Here is a 26,291-nt window from a genome sequence, read left to right as displayed (position 1 = left end):
TGTAACCTGTTTAATTACAGAGAAGTTTGTTTTTATTTATTTTTCCCTTTTTTCATATTTTAGATCCTTGCTATTCGTTTGCTACAAGCTGTCCTTCCTTCATGGGACAAGAATGAAAGGTCAATGGACATGAAGCTTCTTGTTGAAAAGCTTTTTGGTTTTTTGGGTAGCTTGCTGACTACTTGTTCTTCAGACATCCCCCTTCTCAGAGGTAAATGGAGCCGCACTACCACTTAGTTTACACCTGTCTTGACTTACCATTTTTAAGTGTTAACTGCCTTTTTCTTTGTTTGTAGAATCCACCCTTCGAAGACGAAAAGCTCGACCACAAGCGTCTTTGACCGCAACTCACAGCAGCACTTTAGCAGAGGAGATTGTAGCTTTACTCCGTACTCTTCATTCATTAAATCAGTGGAATAGTCTCATCAACAAGTACATCAATTCTCAGCTAAGCTCTGTCTCTACCATTTTTGAGGGAAAACGCATTGATGTGGTAAGGAAATATCTATGGTGATAATAGCATATATGGTGTAATACCACCACACAGATGACTGACTGACCAGATTTAAAAAACAAAAAAAACCCAACAAAAACCTGATATATTCCTATGTGAACACGACAAACAAGGTGTCACTGGCTGCATATAGGTAACAGAAAACAGATGGAAATGCATGAAAACAATATATGGAACAGTTCTGAACAAAAATAACCATGATAGAAATACCATAGTAAGAAATACAACCACATGAAATACAGGTTACTAACATATGAAGTAAGTGTTTATATTGAATTATTATTTATTTTATTTTTTTAAATCCACATTAACCCAGAGTACACTAGTAAGCACTGTAAATAATGTGCATTACTTCATGCCGTTTTCTGCCACTGCAAAACCTGCTGTTATGATCTGCGGATCTCTGACCATGGACTGGCCCCTGACTGATAACTTCTCAATCACAAAAGAAAAATAAAAACATAATGTAATGAGCAAGTTGGAATTGTAATAACAGAACTTAGTATCACACAGTGAAAAAAACCTTACAAAAGTCCAAACTTCCAAGCAGTAAAAGGACTAGGGTTCACTGCACATGGAACAACTATACCTGGAACAATATGCACAATACTTAGCAAATATCCAGACAGTATGAATAGGCAGCAAGGTTTGCAGAATGGGCCAGGACTCAGACACAGATGAAAGCAACAATTTCTGGCAGACATACCACTTCAGGAACTACTGGAAACTGGAGTTTAAGACTGGCAACTGACAGAATGCTCCTGCGGAGTTATATAGCCAGGAGCAGGAGTAATAAGAAAAGTGATTGAAAGCAGCACTCTGAACTGCCCACAACCTGTAATGAGTTCCCAGCAATGCAGCTCATCACATAATCCACGCATGAGTGCTACCGCAGAGACCGCATGTATGAACATTCCTTTGCAGCGTGTCAGATGTTTCATGTGCCGAATGCTGTTCAAATACTCTGTAGCCTCAGTCTGTTAGGTTCAGGTGCCAAGACTGGGTCATAACACCTGCTGTGGGGAAGTTAGCTTGGTAGAAGCAATGGTGCGAACCCAACTAGTCAGAGATAGGGAGACAAAATGTGACGTAAACAAGTTTATTTAAAAAAACACGGTAAAATAAATAAACGTTCACGTAAGGTACAAAAGTAAGCAAAATAAAATACTTCCTTAACTTCAGGCAAAAAGGGAAAACAAAACTCCTGCTTGTCCGAGCTCTAACTAATACAGAATAGGCTAACTGTACATGTGGCTTACTTCTGGCCACACGATCAAACAAAGCACAGTTCCTAGTATCATCTCGCCAAAACTCAGCTCTCCAGGACAGACCCAGGTACTTCCTCCCACTCCCTAGATCTGTCCTGAAGTGCAGGCTGTACAGTCTTTTTTTGGGCCAATAATGAGCCAAGGATCTACACCTGGGGCTGAGGTCTACTCAAGACCCGCTCTGGACCACACATAGGTCAGGAATCTGAGGGATATATATCGTGACTCCAGCACTCTGCCTGTCTCCTTCTCACACTACTATTTCTTTCAGATGTTACCCTAAGGTATTTTTCATGAAGATAGAAGTAATGTTTTGATTCTTTTCATGTGGATTTATGTCCTAGAAGTGTTTTTATCTTCTTCTTTTAGCAGGCTGTGTTGGAGGATTACTTTCCTGACTCTGAAAACCCTGAAGTGCGTAGCCTTATGGCAGTGTTGGCTGTGATCGGTGGCATAGACAGTCGCTTACGTCTTGGAGGGCAGGTGTTACATGATGAATTTGGAGAGGGCACAGTAACCAGAATCACTCCAAAAGGCAAAATCACCGTACAGTTCCATGATGTGCGCATCAGCCATATTTGCCCTTTAAATCAACTTCACCCAGTGAGTGGAATTATTCCTGTCATTATGGTCATATGTGGGATTTTTTTTCCCTTCCTCTTTGTATGTAATATGATGCTTATGTTCTCTTCACACATTTCCCTTTTTAAATCTTCTAGCTGCCTGTGGTGCCATTTTGTGTGAACAACCTGCCTTTTACTGATCCAATGCTATCTGTCTGGGCACAGCTGGTTAACCTGGCAGGGTGCAAGCTGGAAAAGCACAGGATGAAGAAGTCTCCCAATCAGGGGCTTGCAGGTAAAGTCCACTTGAATTCCTCTTCTGTGGCAGAAATGGATTGCTCTGAGTGGTTTAATTCTGTATCTTCTGTAAATCGCAGCATGGGCAACATCATTACAGGATAGTGATTGGCATTTATCCCCGTTTAGCTAGTTTGAACGATCGTCGAAGTGCAGCCTTTCTGACCTCTGCCACTCTGTCGCAAAACGCAAAGTGTCTTGAAACTTTAAGAGTGATTATTGTGATTCAGAATGATTATCCAGTCGATAAAAGGAAGCTTTGACAGCAGGGCAAGAGGATTAAATTGATCGTCTCCTTCAAGGGAAAGACATTACAATCAAAGCACAGCTCAGATTTAAGCTACAAATAGAAACCTCTGCTGTTTACTACACTGAGAGCTTTACAAGTCATCACAGCAGCTCCATAGTGCCTCACTTTATTATGCCACTTATTTTATTCTTTCACAGACCAAGTTGATCTGGATCGTTTGAGATGTCAGCAGCTGAAACTTTACATACTAAAGGCTGGTTGGGCCCTTCTATCTCACCAAGACAGATTGAGACAGATCTTATCTCAGCCATCCGTACAAGAAACAGGACTCATTTCAGCTGGTATGGACGTTTATTCTCTCACGCGAAATGTTCAATGTTAAAGCTCTGTCTACAGTGGTTTTGGCCATTAGCCCTTTCACTGTCAGGTGTGCTTTTTTTTTTTTTTATATATATTTTGCACCTCTGACTGCCAGGACAATTTTTACAGTTTTAAGATGGACAAATAAAATGTAATTTGCAACATCAAAAAAAAAAATAAAAAAAATTTACTAACTTAAAAATACAAACTCCTCACCCCGTACCTATATATTTATAGGTAGGGTTTTATTTAAAAAAAATGCAGATAAATTTTTTAGTTGCTAAAAGTAATAACCAAACTAAAGGTTCTATGCACCACACCTCCTACAAATTAGAAATCAGCATGTGCAGAAGTCATTCATATCACTAACATTTACAACTGCATGCACATATCTTCATGAAATCACCAGAACTGGATGTAACAAAAATCTGCTTTGATGCTGGAAGTGTTAAAGTATCATCCTGTAAAATGTAGGGATTACATACTGTGAAAAATAAGTGCCCTTTAGATTTCTTGAAAGTAGACATAGCCATGTCCACCTTCATGTAACGTTGTGACAAACACAAAAACATATATTTGCACATTAATACTCATATTCAAACGTACATTCACACACAAAAACATAATAGATTAAGTTGTACACAATTTATATATACCGCAAACCGCAACTACAACAAAAAACGCAACTTAATTTCATATATATAAAACCACCTTCATGTAAAGTACATACTCAAGCAATCCCTTTATACAAATAAAATGAACTTTTCAAAAAAACTGCAGGATGTGAGAAGTTCATACATAGTACACATATATATATTTACAGGTGCAGGTGTTAAAGAAACACCAAAAATCGCAGATATGCGCAAAAGAATTTTGTGCATGCAAATTAAATAGGGGCTTACATATTATGAATGCAACCTCTGAAGTTCCTGTGGTTCATCATTACTGGTGTTAGAGAGCCAATTGTAGATATGATGACCTACTCTATATACTGTGTCAACCCCCCCCCCCCCAAACACCCGACATTCAGTGAGTGAAAATTAGTCTTAAAGTGGTATTACATTACTTCCCTATGTGACAATCAGAGATCAAAAGTATAGTATTCTCTCTGAGTGATAGGAAAGGGGATAACATGGACAGAAGTCCTTGCTACCCCTCCTCCTGAAGTCACATTCAGGTTATGTACAGTAAATGATGATTTATCATTGTCTCTGCAGCTCTGAAGGACACTTTACACCCTATATCTCAGGATCTGTTTGGTCTATGAAGATGACCTTGGATTCATTCTATAGATGATAACTTCATCTGTAAAATTATATGAAAGTTATCATCATAGCCATACAGATTTTAAGGCTAAAATTGTATCTTAATTTCTGAAGGGGGTTTTTATAGGAGAATATTAAAAGTGAATATAATACATACTATTTTAGTTAAAAAAAAGTTTATTTCTCCATTTATCGGGTTACTTTCTACTTTATCAGTAACCAAATCTGTAACTAGAGAGTTTATATGGACAGGCAGTTCATAAACCAAGCAAGGCTTAACCATAAAAGGTTAAGAGTTGCTGCTGGACTTGAGAAAAATCGGACATAACTTTATCACAACCATTTTGAAAGCGTATACAATTCTCCAACCCTAAAAGGCCAATCGTGCTTGTGCCAGTTTGTGTACAGATGGCAGCCACCACACTTGGCTTAACTCTCAACAGAGAGCCCTCTATCATCGTTCATTTCTACAGTTGCAAGTAACTCTGTACTGTCACACTAATATTTTTCCCAACCGCTTCTTTTGCTATATTGTTACAGCATCATCAGCTAAGCAATCTTAGTCCCTTATTTTTCAGTGTATGATTTTTTTATTTTATTTGACATTTCCATCTTTAATAGCACTTCAGAAAACTGTAGCTGAGCACATGTGGCGTATAATCTTAGTGTGTTTTAGTAAAGACTAGAGATGATTGAACACTGTTCGAAACAGCCGTTCCGAACAGCACGCTCCCATGGAAATGAATGGAAGCGGCCGGCACGTGGGGGGTTAAGCGGCTGGCCGCCGGCAAAGTCTGCGTGTCAGGTGCTTCCATTCATTACTATGGGAGCATGCTGTTTGGATCGGCTGATCCGAACAGTGTTCGCTCATCTCTAGTAAAGACTACTGTATTTCTTACCACGCATCATCTTCACCTTTGTAAATATTTACAGATGCAACCACTCTTACCTTAGATCAGAGTTGGTAAAAGATTCTAATTTCTTATGAAACCTATTTGAATACAATATCACTATTCTAGCGAAACCTTTGCTAGCTACCGTTCACAACACAACCACTTGATCATACTTACCGCATATAGATAGACATCTTATGACAGTTGCAAAATCAAGCTGGTTATCTTGTGCCACATGTCTTGTAATATTCTGAGCCAAGAGAAAAGGTAATGAACACTGGTATATATAAACCTGAATCTAAGTGGTTTTTGAAGGGGTTGTCCAGGAAATACCATTTGTTTTCTGGAGGACAATGAAGATGAACACTCATACCTGTGCCCAGTTCTCTGGTGTTCCCCACTGCTGTCTGATCCAGCGGAGTCCCAGGGCTTGTTAGAGTGGACCTTAGTGGTCTAAAGAAAGTTTGTCACTCACATACATTACCTGTGTTGTGTCCCGGGTCCTTTTCATGGATCACATGCAGCAAGTACTTTCGTCTGAACAAACCCTGGGGCACCACGGGACCAGACAGTGGCCTGAGACACTGGAGTGCTCGGGACAATTGCATATGTGATATATATTTATATTATATTTATATTATATAAATATATATATATAATATTTATTTATTTTTTAAATTTTCACCTTCCCAGACCTCCCCTGTTAACTTCTTGCCTCTGGCACCAAGCCATATGGCTACTTATATTTTTGCCCTTCATGCTAAGAGTATCTGCCAATTATTTTAATTTACTTTCCTTCAAGATGAAGGTGCTGCAGCCACTCCAGATTTTGCGGATATGTCTCCAGAGGGTCCACAGCCACCAATGATCTTGTTACAACAGTTACTAACCGCAGCTACTCAGCCTTCACCGGTGAAAGCAATATTTGACAAACAGGAACTGGAGGTAAATTTCTGTTTTACTTCTCTAACTTTAATCTTGGAATATCAGACAGTACTCTCCAGTTTCAAGAAAAGAAGAACTGGCAGATAAAAGAACTTGTAGAGAAGCTGCTTTTATGGGGAAAGTCAAGTGGTTGGTTTGATGGTGGAAAGCTTTTTCCTCCTTGCAAAAATCTTGTGTACCCTTTCATTTTGAAGCGCCTGCACTTTGTACTTAAATTTACTTGATTTTGTTTTTTGACATTAATGGCTGATTCCTATTTGCCATTTTACAGGTTTACAGCTGTCTGACATATGCATATGAAGCTATCTGTTTAATATGTACCACCAGAAAGAAACTTTCCTGCCTGATCACACATGTGGTGCAATAAAGCACAAATGCACGCCGAGCCGTGGTGTTGAGAGAACCATATACTGTCCAATGAGTATTGTGCACTTGTCCAAGTCTAATCATTAGGACCTGTGCACAAAACTGAGTGAGTGTCATATGGTTGCCTCAGCAGCTGTACTATCAGGCATAGTGTTGCTACTCTCTACTCACAATGCATCCTTGGAGGTAAACTTTAAATCACCACCTTTTGTTTTTCTTTAGGCAGCGGCACTGGCAGTTTGTCAGTACTTGGCAGTGGAGTCCACACATCCATCATCTCCACTCTTTGATGACTTCTGCAGTTCAAGTGAGGTCTCGTCCCCTGTGACTGTACAGCACATCTGCCCAGCAAAAGTAAAAAAGCGAAAACCATCTCCCATACCACCTGTACCAATTGTTGTACAGTTGATGGAAATGGGATTCCAAAGAAAAAACATTGAGTTTGCTCTGAAGTCGCTTTCGGGTGCATCTGGAACTGCTTCAAGCTCTCCAGGTACGTGACTTTTATGCCAATTTTATCCTAAAATCAGAGATCAAAATTGGAAATGCACACTTTTTTTTTTCTTTCTTTTTTTTAACCGTAACCTGCTTTCCCAAAATGTTAAAGCAGATGTATCACAATCATATGTCCTACTTAAAGAGGTATTCCCATGTACATAATTATTTTTAAATTTGTAGATAATTAAAGGTTAAACATTTTTGCAAATATAAGTGATTAAATATTTTGCAGCGTTTTAAAGATTTTCTCTAAATATCTTGTGGTCACAGTCTGTTGTTTTGATCGGTGGCCAGTGGATACGACCATGAATGCAGGAACTTTCTAAGGTCAGAAAATCAGCTATGATTTCTTTATTGTGGCCGGGATATCTTCTCATACATGTTGTGTCCCTGCCTGATAACCCAGCTACAATATGAAAATCATGGCTGGGTTCCTGACAAGTCCCAGACCATAGAAAGTTTCTGTATTGGTGGTCATAACCAGAGATGAGCGAGTACTATTCGAAACGGTAGTTTCGAATAGTATGCTCCCATAGGAATGAATGGATGCTGTCGGGGCCGACGTCCTGACGCTTAACCCCGTGACCCCATTCATTCATATGGGAGCGTGCTATCCGTAACTACCATTTTGAATAGTACTCGCTCATCTTTAGTCATATCCATTAGCAAACGATCAAGACAACAGACTGTCACCACTAAGAAAGTTAGAGAAAATCTTTTAATTACTTGTATTTGCAAAAATGTTTAACTTTTAATTATCTACAAATATAGATATTAGTATGTTCATGGGAAAACCCCTTTATCTGTTTACACTGGCTGTCTCTTACACAGTATTAGTTAGAGCTGCACCAATGTATGCAGTATTGCACAACCTCAGCCCATCAGAGCAAGGACATCTCAAAACTGCATGGCAAGTCATCTTGGCACGTCAGATGACTATAGAGTGCGTTTGTCTTGGCAGTCTGTCAAGCTATTCCGTTTCCTCCCAAAGTCAGTGGACCAAAAGGACTAGCTTGACAAACCTCCGAGACATTCCCTGTTGTCTTCCAAAGTTGCAAGACTGCTTTTTCCATAGTATTTTCATATAACATTCTTTTTATCCCTTTCTTGATGGTCCATGGTTGTGCAGTAGTTGTGTTTACTATCTGTTGTGTTGCAGTAATAGCTATAAGGGCTGATCACTGGCATTACGTGGCTAATAATGTGTTATTTATTTGCCTTTTTGGTGCCGTATTTTAAACTTTTTCTTATAGGTTCTGACTTGCCAGTCACGTCTCTTGATCTTGGCTCTGATTGTCCCATGTACTGTTTTCCCTTTTTGATTTTTAGTAAGTAGATAGGTAATATGTTGCTTATTGCTTTCCAGCATTGACTTGGTCCTATGATTTTAGGTGTGGAGGCGTTAGTCGGGTGGTTGTTGGATCATCCTGACATTCAGATCACTGAGCTTTCAGACTTTGAGACTGCCTCTGAAGAGTCAGATGAAGAAGTGGTGGAAGAAGTAGAGGAGCTGGAAGCTGCATATCCAGATGTTAGTATTGAGCGGTCTTAACAATAAGTTTGGTGCGGAGTTCCCACAAATCCATGCCTTCCTTCATCTTTATCCCTTAACATTTACAGGCAAATGGTGCGGTTGTCACAGAAAGCCAGACTTACAAGAAAAGAGCGGACTTCTTAAGCAATGATGATTATGCAGTGTATGTGAGGGAGAACATTCAGGTATGTTACATTCATATTTGGTAACTCTAAAATTTTCTTACCTAAGAGTAAAATTGCAACTTTATCATAGTGACTAAATTTGGCGCAGGCAATGTTTGGAGGTCTGTAATGTTGTGTATGTTTTAAGGTTGGTATGATGGTGCGATGCTGTCGAACTTATGAAGAGGTTTGTGAAGGAGATGTGGGGAAAGTCATCAAGTTAGACCGTGATGGACTCCATGACTTAAACGTTCAATGTGACTGGCAACAGAAAGGTGGAACCTACTGGGTTCGATATATCCATGTGGAGTTACTTGGTAAGTCTGTCTTCTTTAGTATGAATATGACAGGATGGAAGAGGGACTATAAGTAATCGGCATATTCTTAAAATTTGCAGGATTTCCTCCCCAGAGTTCTCATTCCCATATCAAAATTGGTGATAAAGTGAGAGTGAAGGCCTCCGTTACAACACCTAAATATAAATGGGGTTCAGTTACTCACAGGAGTGTGGGGGTTGTTAAAGGTAATTCATTATTCTTTATTTAAAAATATAGTTATGCTTGTAGTGTTCAGATGTCCCATATGCCATTGCCATGTTATAGGAGCTGAATGTCAAATCCCAGTATTCAGTGTCACTGAAATCATGTGTGACCCGTTCTTTCTTTTGAGGATATTGAGATGTAATGAACTCTGCTGTTTCTTTAAGTTAATGTTATGATTTTATGTTTTGCTCAATGATGTGAAAAACCTTGTTTGTTCATATGTGAAATAAATTTTTCTTCTTTTTGGTAGCCTTCAGTGCCAATGGGAAAGATGTGATTGTAGACTTCCCTCAGCAGTCACACTGGACAGGACTGTTGTCTGAAATGGAATTGGTTCCAAGCATTCACCCTGGAGTGACGTATGTTTCTTCTCTATTCCTGACATTTAGTTCATGTAGAAGATTGTAACACTTTCTATAGGTGTAATGTCTATTTTAGTCACTTTTAGCTTTGCTGTACTATAGAGCAACTCAATCAAAACCTAAGATAATCTGTTTGAGATAATATGGGGTAGGGTCTAATGCATTACCCCTTTGTCCCCTTGTGCTGTGTCCAGAAGAAATTATCCTACTATGTTGTGCATACAGCTCCTATGCTAGCCTATGTGTCTCCATGGTTACAGATTCCAAATGAACATTTGGTAGACTAATCATGCAGTTATGTGTCTTCCTTGTGCCCCCTTTCCATTGAATCAAATCAAATCGGCTTTATTGGCACGTCCGAATGGATATTTGGCATTGCCAAAGCTAGTAAAGTGGGTGTTGGGGGGGAGGGGGAGTTGGAGTCGAGGGAGAGAGTATGGGGGGGTGGGGGTTTTTTTGATTTGGGGTATAACAGTCCGTGGAGTCTCATCTTCCTCTTAGTTGGTGACCACTATATGGGGAGGTGGGGTGACTTTGTATTAGCAAGAAAAGGGAAGGGGAGAGACATAAGAAATAGATTAATTTATTGCAGCAGGTCAGTAATCATAGAGACTCAGAAATCTACATAGAAGCTGTTGACACATGACAGTAGTACATTTTTTAAACACAGGTGTCATTATTTTAAGATTTTAAGTGCATTGTACCAATAGAAATAGTCATGACATATGTCTGTTTTAGTATGCACACTTTTATATATACTAGCTGTGATACTTTGTACAGTTGGTGCAGGTCAGTAGTGTTACTGTATGTTTGCACATGGATGGGATACAGTACAGTGACTACACTGCATCGCATGTAAACTAAGTAATAGTGGAGAAGCTTTTCTTACCTTATTTTTTTGTCAACAGTTGTGATGGGTGTCAGATGTTTCCTATTCATGGGCCTAGATTTAAATGCCGAAATTGTGATGACTTTGATTTCTGCGAGACCTGCTTCAAGAACCGAAAACATAACACAAGGCATACATTTGGCAGAATAAATGAACCAGGTACATAGTGTTAACCATGTGTTGCTATGTGGAATATAATCGCTGAGGCAAATTATTTTATGCTTATTAGTAATTTACACTCCCGCATCAACAGGTCAGTCTCCAGTGTTCTGTGGACGCTCAGGCAAGCAACTGAAGCGACGGCACAGTGGCCAAAGGGGCATGTTGCTGGATGATTGGTCAAGAATTGTGAAAAATTTGAATGTGTCATCTTCTGCAAACCAGGCGTCACGTCTTATAGATGGTAGTGATCAGTGCTGGCAATCTTCTGGCTCACAGGGCAAGGCAAGTTTAATGGATATAACAGAGATGGGCAAGATATTTTGTACAGCATGCTGAATTAAAAAATAAATTTAAAGATTAGGTGCTCAGAGTGCCATGCAATAATTGAAAGGTTCAGGGGCCACACTGTGGCTCAGTGGTTAGCACTACAGCCTTGCAGTGCTGGAGTCCTGGTGTTCAAATCCCGCCAAGGGCAAAATCCATCTGCAAGGAGTTTGTATGTTCTTCCCACGTTTGCATGGATTTCCATCCCATATTCCAAAAAAGACATACTGAAAGGGAAAAAAAAAGTACATTGTACTCACAATCTACATAAGAAAAAAAAATGATGATTGAAAGGTTCCTTAAATGGAAGTTATATAATGGGACTAACAACTGTAATACAGAGCGTCAGTATGACAGCCTTGTGATGCTGGCCTATGCTGTGATCATATGTTTACTGGATGCTATTAAAAGCATGTGTTAATGGTTTAAAAGAAAACTGACAAAATGGTGCTCCATGCTGTGTCTTTTATGTGGTAAAATGGTATGCATCCCTATGATGCACCGCAGTCCTACACCTCTTACATAGGAGTACTGCACCCTCTTTATTCCTTATATGTGTATGTAATGAAGTGGATACAGCAGCACTGTGTGAGAAATGAAGAGGTGCAGACTACAGCAGTCCTTTGTAGTAAAGAAAGGGGTCTTGGCTGCTGGCTACAAAAGTCATGTGCAAAATATTTTTTTACAAAAGGCTAGTGTAGCCAGGAATCAAGAACACTGTCTTTCCTAGGACTGCTGCCTGTCGCTGCATTCTTTACACAAGACAGAATACCCATATCAATAAATAAATCACTTACCAGCTGTAGCTATATACAGACTGGGCCAGAGGGAAGTAGAAGTAACTGCATAAAGGGTTAACTCCACTGAGGCCGCCAGCCAGGGAACAAAAGAGTAGACCATTGAGTTATTTAAAGATACCTGCAGTGATTTATTAATTTGTTTGCACCTTCCCTGACCTGTCACAGCGCTACCGAATATTTGAATACCAGCGTTCTGTACGTGCCCGTGTTTGTAAAGAAGAGAGATGATGATGCTGTGGCTACTTTTCCTTTGAGGACCTAAATATATTCCTATATAGTTTATTTATGTTAGTCTTTTCTGTTCCTACAGCATTGGATCAGGTTGGAAATCTTCCCAGATGTCTTGGTGCACAGACTCATGATGATTGTGGACCCTGCGGACAGTAGCTATATGCCTTCGCTGGTGGTTGTGTCAGGTAAGCAGTCTGTAATTGCTATGATGTCTTATTGTTACTCATGCAAGACAGGCAATAAAACTCTTTTTTTTTTTTTTTTCTTTTTTTTTTCCCTTCAAATTTTAGGTGGCAGTTCCTTAAATAACCTAATCGAGTTAAAAACAATCAACATAAATCCTACAGACATGAGTGTATTGCTCCTCAGTGACTGTACAGAGGTAAGCAGTCATGTCAGTAGATTTATAGTTTTATGTTTGATATTATGTTGTGTAGTAATTTGATTCATTTCTTTTCTGAAGTATCACAGATATATTGAAATTGCCATAAAACAGTGTCGGAGTTCGGGCATTGATTGTAAGATCCATGAATTGAGTATCATAGGTCAGATTCGAGCAGAGGATGAAGACATGGCAACTGTGCCATTTCTTGCTTCAGATAATGAGGAAGAAGATGATGATAAAGCAAGTACTGGCAGGTGTGTTATTTATTTTGGGATCGTTGTAAATCTATATTGTGTGATCTTAACAAGACATTAGACCTAAAACGTTCTAGTGGCTGAACATACAGTCTCCAAAATAAAGCAAAGTTAGACATGCTTTACAGCGTTCTTGCACTGCTGTTATTGGCTGCCTAATTTCTACAGATGATATATTCGTAAACTTCTAACTGTATGGCCAATATCCGCATAGCTGAATTGCGGCGAAACGTGTCCGATACGTGACTAAGGCACTTTACAGCTATGCGTGAACCCAGCCTCAGCTTGAATTATTCCTGCAGTCACATCTGTCAGACTGCCACCATTGAAGGCATAACTCAAGCTATTGCTGATATTTGAATACTATTTGTCTTCTTTTGGGTTTGCCAAAAATCTTGTTTTCCAGCTTTGTTAGAAAAAAAGCAGCAGCTTTAGAATCGGCAGCAACAATCAGAACAAAGGTGTTTGTGTGGGGTCTAAATGACAAGGATCAGCTGGGAGGATTGAAAGGATCAAAGGTAAAGTTGGCCTTGTGGATTTTAACGTTTCATGTTGTGGCTTATTATGTTACACCTTTACTTATTGTTGTAATTTTATATTCTATGCCATGCTTTTTTCTGCAGATCAAAGTTCCTTCATTTTCTGAAACCTTATCTGCTCTCAATGTTGTTCAAGTTGCCGGTGGATCCAAAAGTCTTTTTGCAGGTACTCAAAGTACTCACTTAGCTTAATCTTTGTGTCTCTTTTTATCTGGGATTCAGTGCCTAGATGGTACAGATAGTTATGTATCTGTGTTTTAAGAACACTACTGACATCCTTGTAGTCTTACCATTTCCATCTGTTTGTAGTTTGTTTCTTAAACTTTCATATCTCAGAGACTTATGATGTTATTGAACCCCGGCTGGATAACTTTTCTTTCATCATCTATGTGCAGTGACTGCTGAGGGGAAAGTATATGCGTGTGGTGAAGCTACCAACGGGAGATTAGGTCTAGGCATTTCCAGTGGCACAGTGCCTATACCTCGACAAATGACAGCCCTCAGCAACTATGTAGTGAAGAAAGTAGCTGTTCATTCAGGTTTGTCATTCACTTTATAGCCATCTATTTAGTATATGAATATATGCTTTAGTATGTTTTTACCGTGAATGAAATGACTTTGTTTAGGTGGAAGACATGCAATGGCTTTAACTGTGGATGGCAAAATATTCTCCTGGGGAGAAGGAGACGATGGCAAGCTCGGGCACTTCAGCAGAATGTGAGTTTATCTTTGTTTGCTTTTGTGTTTTAAATTATTCAGATTTGAATAAGAAGAATTGAAATTGTCAAAGTGACTTTATAATTCCTGAATAAATCAAAGCTTAAGCTCATTTCCGCTTGTATTGTAATATGTGGCACATTGCAGTTTTACAATTAATTTTTGTGCATGTTTAGGAACTGTGATAAGCCAAGGTTAATAGAGGCTCTGAAGAGCAAGCGGATCCGGGACATCGCCTGCGGCAGCTCCCATAGTGCTGCTATTACTTCTAGTGGGGAACTGTATACATGGGGTTTAGGTGAATATGGTCGGCTTGGGCATGGTGACAATACAACTCAGCTGAAACCTAAAATGGTAAGTTTTGCAGTGCCAGCATTCGTTATCATATGTACATTACTGACTGTGGTAAAAGCACTATCAACTATAACATGTTTCATTCACTTATTGTAAAGTGCCCTGCTTCATCTTATTGCATGACACCCTGCTTCATCATCTTTTACTGCAATCCACTTTACTTTATTGCAAAGTGCTTCACTTCAAAGTGTGCTTTAGCCTTTGGTTTCTAGTTTGTCTTTTTACCTCTGACAACTTTTTCAGGTAAAGGTACTCCTGGGCCATCGAGTCATACAGGTTGCATGTGGAAGTAGAGATGCGCAGACACTGGCTCTGACAGATGAAGGTATGTTCATATCGGTAACAAGACTGTATGAATCCTTTCTCTGTGTTTTACTATAGATTTTCAACCAATTTTCATTCCTGAAAATATATAGAACATTTCTGCATTCTGTGTGGTCGTGAGCAACATGGATAGTTGTTTAAAGACTAGTTTAAAAAAAAAATAAAAAATTGTGAAAATTGGAATTAGATTTTTTTTCCAGTGTAGGTGAAAAAAAATAGGAGTGATTGGTTGCTATGGTCAAACCCGAACTGAGATGAAGTGATGGGAAAGATGGTATAAGATTTCCTTCATTCCGATGGATTGGGATTCCCAATTAAAATGGTGGTAAAAGTGGACATGATTATATAAATAAGGTGGTATACAAGAACAACATTAATGCAGTTTACTCCACCATATTGGTATAATTATATCCATAATTTATTTTAATCTCTGGATTAAAGCGGTCGTCCAAGACTTTATATTGACGGCATATGCTTAGTATGGGTCAGCAGTATGAGATTGGTGGGGTCTGAAACTTGTTACCTCTTTGATCAGCTTCTGTGGCTGTAAAATCTGTACAGTTGTGGAGCTAGAAGCATATAGCTCCCTAAATTATGTAGTGTCCTACTTAAATGAGAGACCTTAGCACACCCACCACACAATGTACCGAGCTGTCTTCTAATGTCTTTGCACACTGTTCATATCCAACAATCTCAACAGCTGATCACTGGGGGTGCTGGATGACAGGCTTCTAGACAGACCCTTTAAGGTTTAGGATAGAGTTAAAACAGATGTAACGTTTTATATGGCTAATACTCATTTAGTCTCAAACGTACAGTAAAGTAATTCTTTTTGTTGGTTCTTCTTATGTGCAATTTCCCTTAGGCATATTCATAATGTGCTTTTATATTTTCTTCAAGGACTTGTCTTCTCTTGGGGGGATGGCGATTTTGGAAAACTAGGTCGTGGAGGAAGTGAAGGATGTAATGTTCCTCAAAACATTGAAAGGCTCAATGGTCAAGGCGTGTGCCAGATTGAATGTGGAGCTCAATTTTCATTGGCATTAACAAAATCTGGTGTTGTCTGGACATGGTAAGTGACAAATAGTGATTTTTAATGTGAATCTTCATAATTCTGCTACAATTTAATAGTGATTTTTAGCATGTGGTTTGTATTAACCCCTTCCCGACATGCGCCGTAATAGTACGGCGCGTGTCGGGTCTGTAACTATGGCGACCGCCCGGGAGCCGGGCAGCCGCCATAGCCGCCGGGTGTCTACTGCTTTAAGCAGTAGACAACCGGCTCTCATGCCTCCGATCGGTCCCCGGACCAATCGGAGGCATTAACCCCTCCGGCGCTGCTGTCAAAGGCGCCGGAGGCGCCATTTTCCCGGCGGCGCATGGGCGCCGCCATTTTGGCAAGGATCGCCGGCTCCTGGAGCATGCTCCAGGGCCGACGTCATGTTGCAGTGACAGCCGGGAGCCTTGTTAAAGGCTCCCAGCCGGTCTGCAAATTCTCTCTTTTGCAGGCTGGTGTATACAGCCTGCAAAAGAGATGATGCTTTTTTGCAATGCATTGCAATGCATTAGCATTGTAATGCATTGCATTAGTGATCAGACCCCCTGGGGTTCAACACCCCTAGGGGGTCTAATAAATGCAAAAAAAAAAAAAAAAAAAGTAAAAAAAAATATAAAAAAATATAAAAAGTATTAAAAGTTCAAATCACCCCCCTTTCCCTAGAACAAATATAAAAGTAGTTAAAAACTGTGAAACATATACATGTTAGGTATCCCCGCGTCCGAAATCGCCCGCTCTACAAATCTATAAAAATATTTTTCCTGTTCGGTAAACGCCGTAGCAGGAAAAATAGTCAAAAGTGCCAAACCGCCGTTTTTTCACTGTTTTAATTCTGATAAAAATTTTAATAAAAAGTGATCAAAGCAATAACATTTCCCGAAAATGGTACAACTAAAAAGTACACCTGGTCACGCAAAAAAAGACGCCCTATGCATCCCCGTACACCTATGTATAAAAAAGTTACGGCCGTCGGAATATGGCGACTTTTAGAAAAAAAAATTTTTAACACCGTTTTGGAATTTTTTTTAGGGGTCAAAATGTAAATAAAACCATATAAATTTGGTATCCCTGGAACCGTACCGAAACACAGAATACAGGGGACATGTCATTTTGGCTGCACAGTGAACGCCGTAAAACCAAAGCCCGTAAGAAAGTTGCAGAAATGCATTTTTTCTTCAAATCCACCCCATTCTGAATTTTTTTTCCTGCTTCCCAGTACATTATATAGAATAATTAATGGTGGCATCATGAAGAAAAAATTGTCCCGCAAAAATTAAGACCTCATATGACTCTGGGAGCGGAGAAATAAAAAAGTTATGGGGTTTAGAAGGAGGGGAGTCAAAAACGAAAATCAAAAAATGCCATCGGCGGGAAGGGGTTAATGTGTGCAGAAATATAAACAACTCATTCCTAAATAGATGATGTAGTATGTTAGGGGTCAGACAAAAGCAATACATTTCCAGTAAAGACAATTGGAGCCGGACGCATAAGTGTACAAGGAAAATTGAGTTTAATTACTTAAACCATGCATTAATGTACAGTAATGGGATCCATCAGGATTTTAGTATTTTTAACAACAAGAATACTGCTGCATGTTGCGTTATTCTTGTCATCAAAGTGCTAGAGCTTCTGTTGTGGTTTGTGGTTGACATTGTTAATACACCCAATTACAGTATATGGATTCAAAGGTGGAAATTTACTCATCATACCCGTACCCATACCTCACTTCCACACCTATTATTTGCTAGATCACTGATACAGAAAGTGTTAACACTGTTAAAAAATATTTCAGGGGCAAAGGAGACTATTTTCGACTGGGTCATGGCACAGATGTTCATGTAAGAAAACCTCAAGTTGTTGAAGGCCTCAGGGGAAAGAAAATTGTTCATGTTGCTGTTGGAGCCCTTCATTGTCTTGCAGTTACTGACACAGGACAGGTGAGATGATCCCACTGTGATCTACTTTCCAATGTTTTTGTTATTGCACTAGTATGCACGTGTTATCATTTTTCTTAACTAATATGCAAAGAAATGTATTAATAGCTGTTTATTTATAGGTTTATGCATGGGGTGACAATGATCACGGACAGCAAGGTAATGGAACCACAACCGTCAATAGAAAGCCGACCCTTGTCCATGGTTTGGAAGGGCAGAAAATTACCCGTGTGGCTTGCGGGTCATCTCACAGTGTGGCCTGGACAACAGTGGATGTGGCAACACCTTCTGTTCATGAGCCGGTCCTCTTTCAAACAGCCAGGGACCCACTAGGAGCCTCATATCTTGGTAATCCATTTACGGGATTAAAGCCATTAAATGTTTTGTTGTACATTCTCTTTCTCTTCGATTATGTGTGGACTCAAGCTGTGCATATTCTTCCTTCAATGGGTAATGTAAATCAATGTCCATGTCTTTACTAAATATCCTATGAAAATTAACGTCCTTGTTTTTTTGGTTACGTCCTGGATGTCAGCAATTTAAGAATATTCTGTTGTAAGAGAGCTTTGGTATGTTTTACATATTAATCTACATAAGTTAAAGGCTTTGTGCTCACTGCCATCACTCAAGTCTATTGTTCTGATCTATCACAGGATCAGAACAACAGACTGAAAAGCTAATAGAATGACTGAGAGAGAGCACACTGCAGACTTTCTTCCATTGAAAACTAAACAAGACAGAAGAAAACTACTATTTAGTTTTTAACATTTACAGTGATTGGTAGCAGATACAGAATGAGGGTGCTCCATCTACATCAGTCATTTTGTGAGCTGCTCAGTCCGTTGTTCTGGTCTGGCATAGGTGGACACACGCACCTATACACTTTTTGGTCTGGTGCTTTCAAACACCCATTGTACCCCATTATACTCAAAGGGGTCTAGCAGGATCCGGGCATTCCACTATTTTAGTGGTCCATGTGTGCATTGTTCTAGACGTCCTCTGGACCTGAACAACAGACACCCCTGCACAGATGTGAACTTAACCTTAGCCTAACCTGAAGAACTGAATGCCACTCAAGTATACTATTATGATACATTAACAGTAAATATATTAATTAGCATTCTTTAAATGTGAATTTTCCCTTTTTGTTTATTTTATTTTATTTTATTTTTTGAAGGTGTACCTGCAGATCCAGAATCTTCATCGTCTTCCAGCAACAAAATCAATGGTGTGAACAATATCAAGTCGAACCGCCCATCCCTTGCAAAGATTCTTCTCTCTATTGATGGGAACTTAGCCAAACAACAAGCGCTCTCTCATGTTCTTACCGCATTGCAGATTATGTATGCTAGGTAGGAAAGTACATTACTGACAGATTTTTGCTTTTGTGAATAAGTGATCAGAGAAAGTAATTTGCATTTAAGCACATTTTTGTTAGTGATCTGAAATTCCCTGGTTGGATGTATTATATGGTAATCGTTTTGTGGCACTACTACTATACACAATTACAATTGTACCCAGAAGAAATCTGTTCAAGATGCAATCTGTAGAAAAGAGAAGAAGCAGAAAAATCTTACCCTTTGAGGAAACTAATCACTGGTTTGAGATTAGGAGTTAGATGAAGCCTGTTTTCTGCATATTTTATTCAAGTCGGTGGCAACTATAACATTTTTTCCAATTAAATTCTCCTTTCTTTTCGTGTGCAATCCTTATGCCTTTTCTTTATTGGCGATTATGTGTTTTTTATGTTTGGCCATTAGTTTCAGGTTCTTTGTGTTTCTGGCACAAAAAGTTCAAAAGTTAAAACTCTTCTTTTAACTTTGTCTACTAGAGGGATGACCTCCCAATGACACCCCCTATTTAAATATAAGTAAGCTGATCACCGCAGGTCTAGATTCTCTAACCCCTAACTTTATTAATGACCCAAATGTGCAGAATACATATAGATCCCTGGTAAATGGTGTGATGTGATATATTTATTTTACAGGGATGCTGTTGTTGGGGCTTTAATGCCGGCTAGTATGATTGCTCCTGTGGAGTGCCCGTCGTTGTCCACTGCCCCACCTTCAGATCTGTCTGGCACATCTAGCCCCATTAACAGTGATGATGTAGGCTTAGCTATGGATTTGGAGGATCGGTTAAGTCCCAGCCCCTGGCAAGATAGACGTGGAGAGGTATGTTTTTAGAAGATAAACTCTGTATGCTTCATAGTATGGAAGAGAAAAGATTGTTAAATCATACATTTTCTTTAGGTGACCACCTCTGAAGATGCAGTGACCCCTTCTGCTGTGACTCCTTCCGCTTCTGCTGCTTCTTCTCGGCCTTTTATTCCAGTTACAGATGATCCTGGAGCCGCTAGTATCATTGCAGAGACAATGACCAAAACCAAAGAAGTAGGTGATCTCTGTTGAGGTTTTTTCAACTTACGGGTAGTATGTAACCAAAAAATGGCTTATTGTGTGTGTTTTATTTTATTATATTGTGAGTGTTTTATGTTTTATTTTCCGTGTTACCATTTTATAGTTAAAACATAAAATCATGCTGTTTTCACTCTCGCCACTAATCCTAATAATATGCATGCACTTACTGATCTGTACACTGTACATTCTGTTGGCCTTACGACAGGCATCTAATTATCATCACAGGCAGGATTTCAATGATGGGTAACCCCTACAGTATACATAGAGAACACAAGATCATATTATACACAGTAGGTGTGATGGTCACTGCTTATCTACTCCCCCTCTACCTCACAGCGACTTCTGTGCAGATCTCATAGCATGTCGAGAACTCTCTCCTATACATCTGAACTAACTTCTTCAGACTATTGCTCTCTGTGGTCCTTGATGTGGCTGATATTTTAAAGTATATCTCTGTTAACAGCAGCTCCTGATAAATGGCTGCCACCGTAATAATGTACACAAAATAAAAATGAGTTAGAAGATTGTTTCGCTATCTGGTTTTAATTATTTCATTAGTAAGAAAACAAAACATAGGTGATGCGTTCCCTTTTAAAAAGCTTCTTAATGGAATCGGCATAGATTTTTGCAGCAACAACTTCTTATATCTAAAGGTTTTTATTTTATTTTATTTTGTCTAGGATGTGGAAAGCCAGAATAAAGTGTCAGGCCCAGAACCTCAGTGCCTGGATGAATTCACCAGTTTACTTGTGCCTGATGATACTAGAGTCTTAGTTGACCTTCTCAAACTGGCCGTATCTAACAGAGCTGGAGAGAAAGGGAAAGAAGTTCTGTCTGCTGTTCTGTCTGGAATGGGCACGGCATACCCACAGGTCAGTGCATAACTACTTGCATTACGTTATTGATGTATTGTTTAGAACAGGGTTAGGGAACCTTCGGCTCTCCAGTTGCTGTGAAACTACAACTCCCAACATGCTCCATTTACTTCCATGGGAGTTCAAAGAACAGCAGAGCAAGTATGCATGCTGGGAGTTGTAGTTTTGCAACAGCGACAACAAGTATAAAAATAAAAAAAACCTAGTCTCCTGATAAACATTGTTACACCTTTGAAGCTGTGGGCTGAATTGGTCAATACGCCCCTTATGTTGAAGTTGTTTGGCCAATAGGTTGGTCATGATGGTGCATCCCTTTTATATATTTTTTTAATTAATTTTTAGACAATCACTACTTGTTAGAAGGGTCTCTTGACAATAAGTAAAGTACAAGATGTCCTTCCACAGGACCACTGTGCAAAAAGCTTTTATCAGCTGATAAATCTGGCAAAGTGTGCCTGTTGAAATAAGTGGTTTGCTTGTGTAATATAGGACAGGTCAGGTCCTCAATTTCTGGTCAAGAAATAAGGACTCTGAACTGGACCCTTGGTTTTCTAAACTTGACCGTCCTTTTCTTTTTGTCTACCAAGTTCTTCTCCACTAAGGAGTGCCTGTTCACCTGTGACAAAACAAATGACACAGTGGAGTATAGTTACATAGGATAGGACATCCATTTTTATATTGGTGGGACTCTGGCACTTTCCCTGTACAAGTGTGATCTGTGGTGCTCACTCGCTGTACTTTTAATAGTACTGTTGAGTACTACAACAGTTGTCCTATTCCAGTCTATAGAAACTACAGCATGTGAGCACTGCTTCTCGTGCCAGCACAGGGAAAGAACCAATTGGGGGAGGTCCTACAGTCTAAACCTCCATTGACCTAAATTGTTGTATTCTATAGAAAAAGTTGGACAACCCTTTTAAGGTTGATAAGTTTCTTGTATAATGGTGAATAAGTTGTTCTTAGTATTGTTATTGTTTTTATTCCAGGTAGCAGATATGCTGCTTGAGCTTTGCGTCACAGAACTAGAAGATGTTGCCACAGATTCCCAGAGTGGACGTCTCTCCTCACAGCCAGTTGTGGTAGAAAGTAGCCACCCATATACAGATGACACTTCAACAAGTGGCACAGTCAAAATACCCGGTAATCACTTGCCATTTTTTTCTGGCATATTATGTGAAAAACTATTGTTTGAAACGGAGTACGGTATGTTCTTTTTTTTAATCTTGGTGATCATGTATACCTATAGGTGAAAACCGATTGTGGCTCGCCATAGTTTATGCTATTTTATGCCTCATTTAAGTTGGTCTTTTATTTTTTCATTGCATAGTGAAGCTAAAGTTAAGCTAAGTAATGAAAATGCTCCACATTATATAAGAAGCGTAACTTTAGTAATAGTGAGTTTTGTTTTTATTTTTTTTGGCTTTTTTTTTTTTTTTGGTACCTGTAATTTCTGAGTTGGTATTTAACCATTTAAATGGGGGGAGGGGAACACAAAAAATGCCTTTTATTGTGCATGTGCATTTTGTAGCTGCTGCTTGCCCCAGTGGCTGACTGCATCTAGCTGTGACTATTGGAGAGGGAGGTTGAAACTAAGTGCAGCCTGCTTTGACTACTTGAGGAAGGTGAAAGGGGTCTTGCCGTATCTTACCACTACTTTTATATGTTGTTAGCATACCGTTCTATAGCTGACATTGTACTGTTGTTGACTTTCATGTTAATCAAACACCTTTGTCTTTTTGTCTGTCTCATTGTGTGTTGTGCTAAAAAGTGGTTATTTGTAAAGTAATGTGCAAAATTCTATGTTTGATATAAACACATAATTTGTGCAGTATTGAAATATTTGACCAATATGGGCTAACTTGTGGGAGGGGGTGTTCTATCTCAAATCCCCCATATCAGCCGTTCAGGAGAAAACATTCAGAAAGATTCAGTAAGCTAAATGCACTAGAATTTCATCTTAAATTGTGCTAAAAACAAGCCTGCATGCTTTATACATAATTTTTTTTATACATTTAATCCAATCTTGGTTTTGGCTGCGCATGAAAACCTGAACTGTGGCAAAAACGTAAGACTCTATTGGGACTATTACTATCACTCCTAAGCATGCATGTTGCCAATAATGGCACTGAGTAGTAGAGCTGCCGATCAGCTGACTAAAGCGATCGCTCACGGGTCAGATGCTCGCATCTTTTATGCAGGTAAAGGATGTGATCATTGGAAACTCAATGCTCTTTGTAAACAGTGTAGTGCTGCAGGCAAATGGGGAAGGGGGAAACCATTGCAGTAGGGAGTATTCCTCTCTCATTCAGTTTGCATCGACCTGTTTGAGAATGCTAATGCAAATGAATGCTCTGACTGTGTAAGACTACAATGACTAAAGATATGTAAGATTTATCATCCAGCTACAGCCAGCTGTGATCCGTCCTGGTTAGGTTTACACTGTCCAAATGAAAAATTGGACTAAGAAGTCTCCCCAATTCCAATAATCTTATAGTTCTAGAAAGGGAAGCTGTCCTGGGGCAGCGTGGCTCACCAGTTGCAGTGCTTGGGTTCCGGGATCAAGGGCAACATCTTCATTAAATTTGTATTTTCTCCTTTTGAAAAGATTTCCTTTCGTTCTTCAAAAACAGTTTTTAGTTTTCCATGAAATTGACCATTGGTTTTGTGTTGAGTCCACTGAATGTGAGAAAAAGCAAAATCACAAATTATTGTTGCTGTTGCACCTCCATCCTTCAACATATCACAAGAAACAATATAAATAATGAATTATATATTATGAATTGTTAATCACTAGCCCACTGCCATAGTCTTTCTAGCCCAACATGGACAGTAACAATATTAACCCATTCATTACAATCAAAGACAATAGGTGAGTCGCTGTAGACCACAAGGGATATGGCAAAATCAGTAATGACTAAGTCACACTATGCGTAAAAGAGTTCTGCAGATTAAGGGAGAATGAATGAGGATGGTTGAAAATCACTATATGATATTGGGAGCAAGCGGCACTGTCACAAAGGTTGTGTAGCCATGTCGCATCCTTGAGATAAGACAGAAGCGGCTGTAAGTGACAGCAACTGCACCACATCATTATGGGAAAGGTTCTTACTGTGTAGTTCAGTCTTTTCTCCCTTAAGCAAGAAATGGGATTACAAATCGGCTTCTTTAAAACGTTGTACAAAATTGTTCACATTATCCTTCTCAGCTACGCTTAAATTGTCACTTTCTGTCCTTGCAATTTGCAGAATGACGGGGGCACTTCAGGCTCATTTATCTGGCTTGGAGCTGTAAAATTAGCCCTGCTTAATGGCTATTAAGTGGAAATAAACTACATGAAAGCTTAAAAGTACAGTAAACGTGTAATGGGGTAAAATGGAAATTTATCAAAACTCTTATAAAATGTTATCAAATAATTGTCTCCATCCATGGGTCAGAAAGTATGTTATTTCATGGCTAATGGTATTTTTACATGCATTATAGTGATCTTCACAATTTGGAAGATTTCAGCAGCATTACTTAACATATAAGAGGCCAGTGCCAAAGTGTGTACGGCAAAACAACCAAAAATGCTTCCAAAAAGCTGACGCGGATTAGCTCTACCTTAGAGATCACTGCTGTGTGAACTGGTGAAATAAGAAAGATAAATACTCTGTTGTAGGATAAAGTTAATTTCTCAGGATGTCTTTAAATGCAGATTTGAAACTTGGCCTCGTAGCCTGAAAAATTACACAGAGAGCCAGCAGTTGTGGGCACATGAAGTCACTGTTGCCATAGCAATATATTGTCAGTGCGGAGGATTAAAGTACCAATTGCTGCAAAATCTGTGTTTGGTCACCTGAAGCTAATATCATAATGGCTTTTTAAAGCTCCTCACTGCCCAGGCTGAGGCGCACAATGTTCTGGGATCTCTGGGAATGGGAAAATGTATGAACAACTGTTCCGAGCTTCACTCATGTGCCTAGGAAAACGTTTGCTTACTGCTCTGAGCAGCATGACATATAGTCTACTGTCACACTGCATGTTAAAGTGGCCATCCGCAGTATATGACAAGTGGATTTTCCAGTACAGTGGCATCTATCAACCATAGGCTCACATGTATTTTAGGCTTCCTTTTTTGTACACTGGATGGCTCTTAATGAAATAATCCAGTCTGGTGCACTATTCCATACAAGAACAAATGTATCCAGGACTGACTGATGGACCCAACTGGCCTATTATTATGTTCCGCATGTACCTCTTACTCTAGGTTCACACTACTATTTGGCTTTCTGGAAAACTAACCCACTTAAAAAGCGGGCCCCAGATATCAGGAGTAGGCCACCTTCGGCACTCCAGCTGTGGTAATACTACAACTCCCAGCATGCATACTTGCCTTCTGTTCTTGGAACTCCCATGGAAGTGAATGGAGCATGTTGGGAGTTGTAGTTTCACAGCAGATGGAGTGCCGAAGATTGCTGATCCCTGCCATAGAATATAATGGGGGTACACCCGTCTACTGTTCGAAAAATGCTCTGCGTTTTTTAGGCGGGTTCAAGGAAGGAAACCCAATGCGTCGGTGTGAACCCAGCCTTAAACATATATTGGAAATGCATAAATCAAAGTCCCTTGGTGAAGCTTATTTCTAGCTCTGACGTTGTGAAAAAAAACTCTTTAAAGGAAGACTTAAAAAAAAAAAAAAAAAAAAAGTGCTGCTGTAATAAAAAAAATAATTTATTAAAAAATAAAGTACAAGTAAAAAATACAAATATAACGGCGATGTATTTTTCAAGCTCTGACTCGAAGTTGCTTCAGTTATATGAAAAACCCTTATTAAAAACATGGTTTCCCCAAATGTAGACGACCCTAGGTCTTTGGAGTCTGCTTGCAAGTCTTTTCTGCATGGGAAATATGAAAACTTATAATTTATCCCTTTGAAAGCACATCTCTTGTAAAAGAAAGCACAACAATGTTTCTGGACTCTGATTTTTGTGTAACCTTACTTGTCAGGTTTAGGGTCCGTACACCAAACTGGTGCCTCTAAGAAACACTACCATCAGTCTGCTTCTTTTACAAGAATAATTCCTGTCTCATTTTCTGGTCTTCCCACCATCCAATGACTATAAGGCAACCCCTCTATCCTACTCACGGTGCAGAGCCTTATTTGGCCGAATATATACCTTTTATCTGCAGAGCTCAGGGCGGTGTGCTGTATTAATTCATAAATAA

General features: G+C 39.3%; 1 protein-coding gene across 6 annotated transcripts in view; it reads left to right on the top strand.

Moving 5' to 3' along the window:
• Positions 1-26,291, top strand: part of HERC2 (HECT and RLD domain containing E3 ubiquitin protein ligase 2) — a 121,839-nt gene that overhangs the window by 60,752 nt on the left and 34,796 nt on the right. For all 6 annotated transcript variants that reach the window (XM_075265220.1, XM_075265218.1, XM_075265217.1 and 3 more), the window contains exons 40-70: positions 64-211; positions 297-493; positions 2,152-2,385; positions 2,502-2,640; positions 3,090-3,233; positions 6,213-6,355; positions 6,944-7,214; positions 8,611-8,750; positions 8,840-8,938; positions 9,066-9,234; positions 9,315-9,440; positions 9,710-9,818; positions 10,730-10,869; positions 10,964-11,154; positions 12,307-12,412; positions 12,518-12,609; positions 12,691-12,866; positions 13,273-13,384; positions 13,490-13,571; positions 13,801-13,944; positions 14,032-14,122; positions 14,299-14,476; positions 14,720-14,801; positions 15,701-15,872; positions 17,650-17,794; positions 17,914-18,139; positions 18,969-19,143; positions 19,779-19,965; positions 20,044-20,184; positions 20,892-21,083; positions 22,073-22,226. In XM_075265220.1, coding sequence (XP_075121321.1) covers positions 64-211; positions 297-493; positions 2,152-2,385; positions 2,502-2,640; positions 3,090-3,233; positions 6,213-6,355; positions 6,944-7,214; positions 8,611-8,750; positions 8,840-8,938; positions 9,066-9,234; positions 9,315-9,440; positions 9,710-9,818; positions 10,730-10,869; positions 10,964-11,154; positions 12,307-12,412; positions 12,518-12,609; positions 12,691-12,866; positions 13,273-13,384; positions 13,490-13,571; positions 13,801-13,944; positions 14,032-14,122; positions 14,299-14,476; positions 14,720-14,801; positions 15,701-15,872; positions 17,650-17,794; positions 17,914-18,139; positions 18,969-19,143; positions 19,779-19,965; positions 20,044-20,184; positions 20,892-21,083; positions 22,073-22,226 — 4,705 coding nt within the window. The remainder of the gene's footprint in view (positions 1-63; positions 212-296; positions 494-2,151; positions 2,386-2,501; positions 2,641-3,089; positions 3,234-6,212; positions 6,356-6,943; positions 7,215-8,610; positions 8,751-8,839; positions 8,939-9,065; positions 9,235-9,314; positions 9,441-9,709; positions 9,819-10,729; positions 10,870-10,963; positions 11,155-12,306; positions 12,413-12,517; positions 12,610-12,690; positions 12,867-13,272; positions 13,385-13,489; positions 13,572-13,800; positions 13,945-14,031; positions 14,123-14,298; positions 14,477-14,719; positions 14,802-15,700; positions 15,873-17,649; positions 17,795-17,913; positions 18,140-18,968; positions 19,144-19,778; positions 19,966-20,043; positions 20,185-20,891; positions 21,084-22,072; positions 22,227-26,291) is intronic.

This window comes from Leptodactylus fuscus, chromosome 2 (genome assembly GCF_031893055.1).
Source record: "Leptodactylus fuscus isolate aLepFus1 chromosome 2, aLepFus1.hap2, whole genome shotgun sequence".
Classification (NCBI taxonomy): Eukaryota; Metazoa; Chordata; class Amphibia; order Anura; family Leptodactylidae; genus Leptodactylus; species Leptodactylus fuscus.
This window is presented reverse-complemented; position numbering and strand designations above follow the sequence as displayed.